Source organism: Helianthus annuus, chromosome 8, assembly GCF_002127325.2.
Source record: "Helianthus annuus cultivar XRQ/B chromosome 8, HanXRQr2.0-SUNRISE, whole genome shotgun sequence".
NCBI classification, from domain to species: domain Eukaryota; kingdom Viridiplantae; phylum Streptophyta; class Magnoliopsida; order Asterales; family Asteraceae; genus Helianthus; species Helianthus annuus.
The window spans coordinates 40892107-40898919 of NC_035440.2; the positions used below are offsets into that span (position 1 = coordinate 40892107).

At 34.8% G+C, this 6813-nt stretch overlaps 1 protein-coding gene across 1 annotated transcript; it reads left to right on the plus strand.

Moving 5' to 3' along the window:
* Positions 1–595: 595 nt before the first annotated feature.
* Positions 596–6813, plus strand: LOC110872688 (protein trichome birefringence-like 33). Its single transcript, XM_022121548.2, has 6 exons — positions 596–926; positions 1319–1535; positions 3695–3866; positions 5170–5369; positions 5469–5627; positions 6346–6813. Exons 1-6 carry the CDS (start codon positions 755–757, stop codon positions 6683–6685), a joined length of 1260 nt encoding a protein of 419 aa, XP_021977240.1. The 5' UTR covers positions 596–754; the 3' UTR covers positions 6686–6813.

Below are 6813 nucleotides of genomic sequence, written 5' to 3' on the forward strand. Positions count from 1 at the left end.
CGGCGGTGTTCCCCTTAGGTGAATGGGGTCACCGAATGCATTCCACTCTTACACCCCGTACACCCTTAATTAACCAATACAATTAATTAAAACGTAACCTATTTTTAGGGTGTAAGGGGTGCTCACCTAAGAGGTGAGTCCCATCTCTTACGCCCAACCAATCCTCGTGTGCCACGTCAACTCCCCTCTTAAACTCCCCTAACACCCTAAATTGATGGCGGCACTCCCCTCTTAGGTGAATTGGTTTTTTTTTTTAAAAAAAAAAAAAAGAAGAAAAGCATTGATTGGTCAAGCTCTCCCTCTCTCCTCCCCTCTCTTCGGCATCTCCCCACCGGTTCTCTCTCCTCTCTCTAACTCACCTCATTGTTGGCAATGCTCACCTAATAGGTGACTTGAGTCACCTAAGGGGTCACCGAAGGGTGCCCCGGACACCCTTACAGTTATGATGCTATCAAGAGAGTCAATTCATTAAGTTTAATGAAAAGTGTTCTGTTGACCAACATTTTTTTTTTCGAACGGCTGACCAACAATTTTAAATCACATATTTCTCACATCATGCGCGTTCATGTCCTTTAAACTAATTAACAATTAATTTAAATAATAATTAATTAACCCATCACTTGGTAATTTTGGTTTCCATATGTTGGACTTATTTTATTAAACCTAACTTAGATATCATAATTATTATATTCTAATTTCCTCCAACACATATACATAATCATTTTCATTTTCATTCAATTAAACCAGAATAAATATGAAGCCACCATCTTTATCTTCATCTTCTTACCACCTTTTCATCTTGTTAGCCTTCATCCTCTTTGCAATCTTTCTGTACGGCCAAAACATCGGCCGTTACATTTCCAGACAAAACCATCTCAATATTAATCAAAACATTCAAACCCCACCGCCATCATCCTTCACCGCCGGTAAGCCTTTGCTTTTTTTTTTAACGACAAATTTCTTTTATTCACCGCCGGTAAGCCTTTGCTTTTTTTGTGAGACCTCCCCCTTTCAAGATGTTTAAATTCTTTTCCTTTGTCAATGGACACTTACCGGAAAAAAAGTGTCATAAATTGAAAACCGATGAGTCCTACTATATGTACACCCAATATACAACTTGTATATGCGTATACAAGTCATATAGTATATTTGTATTCGAGTTGTATAGTTCATGTAAAAAAATTGATATACGACTTGTATACGCATATACAGCTAGCTTGCTGTATACACGAGTCGTTTTTATTCAAACGACTCGTGTAAGGTGTGCCATTATCCTGAGATATGGTTAATTTTTAATTTGGTGATAATTATTAATTAGAGGAACATTACAAGAAGTTACCATTTGCAATTGGGAAGACGGAGGATGGTTGTGATGTTTTCACCGGCAAGTGGGTGTGGGATCCGGTGAACAGGCCGGCGTATCGGGAACCGGAGTGTCCGTACATACAGCCGCAGCTGACGTGTCAAGAGCACGGCCGGCTGGACCGGGATTATCAGTTTTGGAGATGGCAACCCTATGGTTGTTCAATTCCGAGGTAATTTTTTATTTTTTTTAATTCTTTTCGATGAGTTTTAGAGTTTCAATGAGATTTTGTTTTATTTAATCGGAGATTAAATGAATTTTATACGTTAAAAGTTAAATTAATGTGCTTGGTAGTGTTTAATGTTTTTTTTGGTAAGTAGGATTGACCGCCAAGTTTTTCTAATTCAGAATTGTTTTTTATGTTCTTGTGAGAGAAATCGTGCATAGGTGTGTGAAGTGTTCTTAAAGTCATGGAGAAAGTTTGTATTTTGTATGATTATACATGTAAATGTGATGTATTAAAATAATCTTTGAATATAAAATTATAAAAATATAAATTTTTAAGGGTGGAAGGGGCATCTTCGGTAACCCCTTCAGTGAGTGGGTTTTACCGATCGGTGATGGGGCGCCGGTGTTTGTGCGGTGAGCGGGGAGTGGGATTCTCGGTGACTACTCACCGATGCGGGAAGAGAAGAGAGAGAGAGAGAGAGGAGAGAGAGAGGGTGTTAATGGTGAGCCCAACCCATTTCAACCAATCACACATTTTTTTTAAATTGTTTACCACTCTCTCTGTGTTTGAGCATCATAGCGATTGAGTGCAAAATATGAAGTGAAGGGGGAAGTTGACATGACATTAGATTATTGGCTAGGGGAAAAGTTTATCACTCCCCGTTTGGGGAGCACTCATTCCACCCTAATTGTTTAATCGTACATGTTATTCACGAAATTATACTGTACAAATCTAAATGTCAACAATACGTTGATAAATTCATTTTGAAGGTATTAAAAAGTTTTTTTTTTTTTTTAATTTTTAAATCACTTAGCTTGTTAAAGGAAAGAAACTTTTGTTATATGTATTTGCTATATTTAGATATATATTCAAAACTTATTAGCTCTTTAATATTAAATGAACAAAGTTTAGAGATACATATCAAAATTAGATAAGATAATAATAACATCCAACCTACTTGTATATGCTTATAACTTTAGGTTAGGAGTTGGCTATAAAATTCAAATTTTCTAAAAAGCATTAAAAGTTATAAAATATCAAAATGTCAACCATAAAACACACAAAATTCACAAATAACAAAATAAAGATTACTAAAACATCATATGTGTGACTTGTGTTTTTGATGATAAGGCTCTGATTATCGAAAACAAAACATTATTGTGTTTTATGTTGATTAGCATGTTGTGTTTTATGTTCATAGTTCTACAATTGTGTGTTTGAAGTTTTTATGGACTATTATGGTTTGAATATGATGTTTTATTACTCTTTACTATGTTACTTATGTGTTTTATGACTTTTTATACTTTTTAAGAAATTTGAACTTTGTAAACAAACCCCACCTTATAACTTTATATAGTTAGAAAAAAACAAACAATGCCATACTGATTTTGTTTTATCATCAACTTGTAATAAATAACCGAAGCCGGTCATAGACTTGGTATCGATGCCCCAAGGCCGAATCCTTGTAATGAATGTTTATATATTTTTGTTGGAAGGTTTATACTTTATAATACAGTTGTAATTATTTTATATATTAAAAAACAATTTCTCTTAATATTGCAATTTTGCAAATTTGCAAACATATAGTAGAGTGCATACAAATCACCTTTATATTGACAACTCATCTCACATTCTTAGTAGTTGAATTTCTTTTGGACTTTTCATCTAATTATATAATTTCCAAATAGTATTTAGTTGCTATTATTAGTTAAATTACATTTTCCATGTGATGTAATATTCTCTGTGTCTATCTATATATATGCACCTTGTAGGATTTGAACCCTATATCTCTTAGATAGAGGGAAGACAAGTTACCATCACACCATGTTCCTTAGGATTGTCGTATAGTTAGTTAATTGTTAGAAATTTCTATCTAATAATTAAAACCCTTTTTTATGGTACATGTAATTGAAACTTTAAAAATTAACAATCTGTAATTAAAAAATATATATTCATTGAAAAATGATATTAGAAAAGAAATCGAGCAGAAACTGTGATTAAAAAAAATATATTCATTGAAAAATGATATTAGAAAAGAAATCGAGCAGAAACAGTTGAGTTACCCAGCCCAAAAGAAGCCCATTCCAAAATTAGCTACCAGTTGCAATCGAGTTTGGGCCTTGACTATTTGACTCATATTTGTGACACTTAATATTGCACAGATTCAATGCGTCACTAATGCTGGAAACATTAAGAAACAAGAGGATGATGTTCGTTGGAGATTCCTTAAACCGGGGCCAATATGTATCAATGGTGTGTCTTCTTCACTCACTCATCCCTGATCATGCTAAATCCATGGAAACTTTTGGTTCTTTGACCGTTTTCACCGCCAAGGTAACAACATTTCCCTCCTTAAAGTTGTTCACATATGTACGTGAATTGTGAATATTGTAACTAAGTGTGTTACACGAGTCGTGTTCACGAGTTGCTATGTCGAGCCCGACACAAACACAAAAATCCTATCTAACTCGTGAACCTGAATATGACATGAGTAGGGGTGCAAACGAGCCGAGCTACTCGAGACCGGCTAGAAAAAAAACTCGAACGAGCTCGAGCCTAAAAAACAAACTCGTTTAATTAAACGAGCCCAAGCCTAGCTTCGCTTATCAAGCTCGAGCCGGCTGACGAGCCTAAACGATCCTGCTGTGTAAATATTTTTTTTATTAATATATTAAATATATAGTAAATGCTAATAACTAATATTTATAAATTTATGAAAAAAAATACTAAATTATATGTAAAATAATTATACTTAATATAAATTAATTAGGATATGATAAACGAGTCGAGCTCGAGCTTTCATAAGTGAAACGAGCTCGAGCCTGGTCGGACTCCGCTCATTTGCACCCCTAGACATGAGTTTCCTTTGGTTGACACTAATACGAACGATTTAAACTAAAATTTTATTCTCCTTAATTTTATGTATTAATACTTTTAAAATTAAAAATAATCAAAAATACAAATTTATATAAAATAATTATATTTTTAGACTATAAAACATGATGCTATCTTTTTTTTTTTGTACCTTTTAATTATAATATAAATTAACCAATAAGTTTAAGTTATGAGATAAAAACACATCTAAAAAGATAAAGAATACAAGTAGGTAAACTCGCCAACAGATTGACCCAAACATGACCCATTTAACTATGTGTCCGTGAGTATAACCAGACCCAAGCCCGTTTTAACTAAATCTAAACCTGTAACCCAAACCCGTTTTAACTAAATCTAAACCTGTAGATTGATGTGGTGCTAGAAATTTGTAGCAACTCTGAATTCAATCAAAATGTTAATCACCATTAGCGATTTTGATATCATACCATATAATTGATTTGTACTCATTGAATTGATATGTGCCGAATTGTCTTCACGATCTCCAAGCACTTGTTCACAAACCCACGTTGGCTACCAGCTTTCCTATTTTTTAGTGTTTATCTATTTTTATGTGAAGTAGTGGATAGTGGTAAAGATTAGTGGCAAGTTAGTTATTTTATTTCAAAGTCTTTAAATAGGTTAATTGTGTTATTGTTTGGATTATGAATGAAAGTTTTCAAAGTCAAATTATATCTCTATTTTCTAGCTTAGCTTCTATCTATTTTCTTTGGTGAATTTATCAAGAACCATAACATGAACGTAGGATTACAATGCGAGCATTGAATTCTATTGGGCTCCATTTCTGCTTGAATCAAACTCTGATGATGCAGTCGTTCATCGTATAACTGATAGAGTTGTACGAAAAGGTTCGATTAACAAGCATGGAAAGCACTGGGAAGGGGCCGACATTATCGTTTTCAATACCTACTTATGGTGGATGACTGGTTCCGACTTCAAGATCTTGTAAGTTGTTTCTTTAAATAGACTTGTTTGTTCGCATAATTAGAGAATATTACATGCATGCAGTCTAATAAGAAAGGATGGATTGTGTGAAAAGTACAGGCATGGATCGTTTGATGATGAGGTGAAAGAAATAGTACAAGTGTCAACAGAAGATGCTTATAGAATGGCTATGAAGAGTATGATGAAATGGGTAGAGAAGAATATGGATCCTGAGAGAACAAGGGTCTTCTTCACTGGCATGTCTCCATCTCATTTCAAGTTAGTTTTTCTATCTCTTTACCACAACATAAATATTAAATATCTAATAACCTTACATCATGTATGGTATGTGACACAAATCGTAGTCACGTATTAACGTGACACCTTAGGTAAATTCTACATTGTCTTGTTTGTATGGAGATACTAGATCACAACTCACAAGTAAGCTTGGCAAAACGGACGGTTTTATGGTAATGGGTCAAAATGAGTTTCGTTCAAAATAGGTTTGTAAATAATGTATCAATTTGGTTTGAATAAAAAACGGGTCCGACCAAAAGGGGTGCGCATTGAAATACGTCGCTTTAGACAGAAAAAGAGCATTAGATAGATGCACCTGCTATATTTACTTTTATGACGGCTTGTGGTGACAAATGACAATGAAGGTGGTCAAATGGTCATGGAGCTGGCGGCGGCGACAATGATGATGTGGGGAAGCGGTGTAGGTGGGGGCGTTTGTGGCAAGCGAGGGGATGGCGATGGTCGAATGTGGTGTAGTTGGTGAAGACGATGGTCAAGGTGGAGCCGGTCGTGGGAGAGGCCCCACCTCAAATGACACCTACGCGTTGAGTGTGCTTGGGTGAGATTAATTCCAGGAGATGTGATATCCTAGGAATTCTCCACCTAGACAACTAAAAACAAATTCATCTTGGGTTTTGTCGTTATTTCACTCTAGAAAACTTTCTTCTTAGCGCGTATAGAATAATGGTTTTATGTATAGGGGCATCGAGTGGGGAGGAAGACCAGATGAAAACTGTTACAACCAAACACTGCCAATTGAAGATCTAAACTATTGGGGATCGGATAGCGATAAAAGCATAATGAAAGTAATCGGAGATGTATTCAAGAAACACAAGTTTCCCATAACATTTTTAAACATCACACAACTCTCGCTATACAGAAAAGACGCACACACTTCAATCTTCAAGAAGCAATGGAACCCTTTGACACCTGAACAAATAGCCAATCCTTACAGCTATGCAGATTGCACACATTGGTGTTTGCCTGGACTTCAGGATACATGGAACCACCTATTGTTTGTCAAACTCTTTTATCCTTGATAACCCAATTGGGCTTTTAACATTTTTTTAAATTATTTAATTTTTTTTCATATACGATTGATGATGAGATTATAAAAACCTCTAAAAACTATTTTGCAGATGATTAATTAACTTTTTACTTCAAAGCA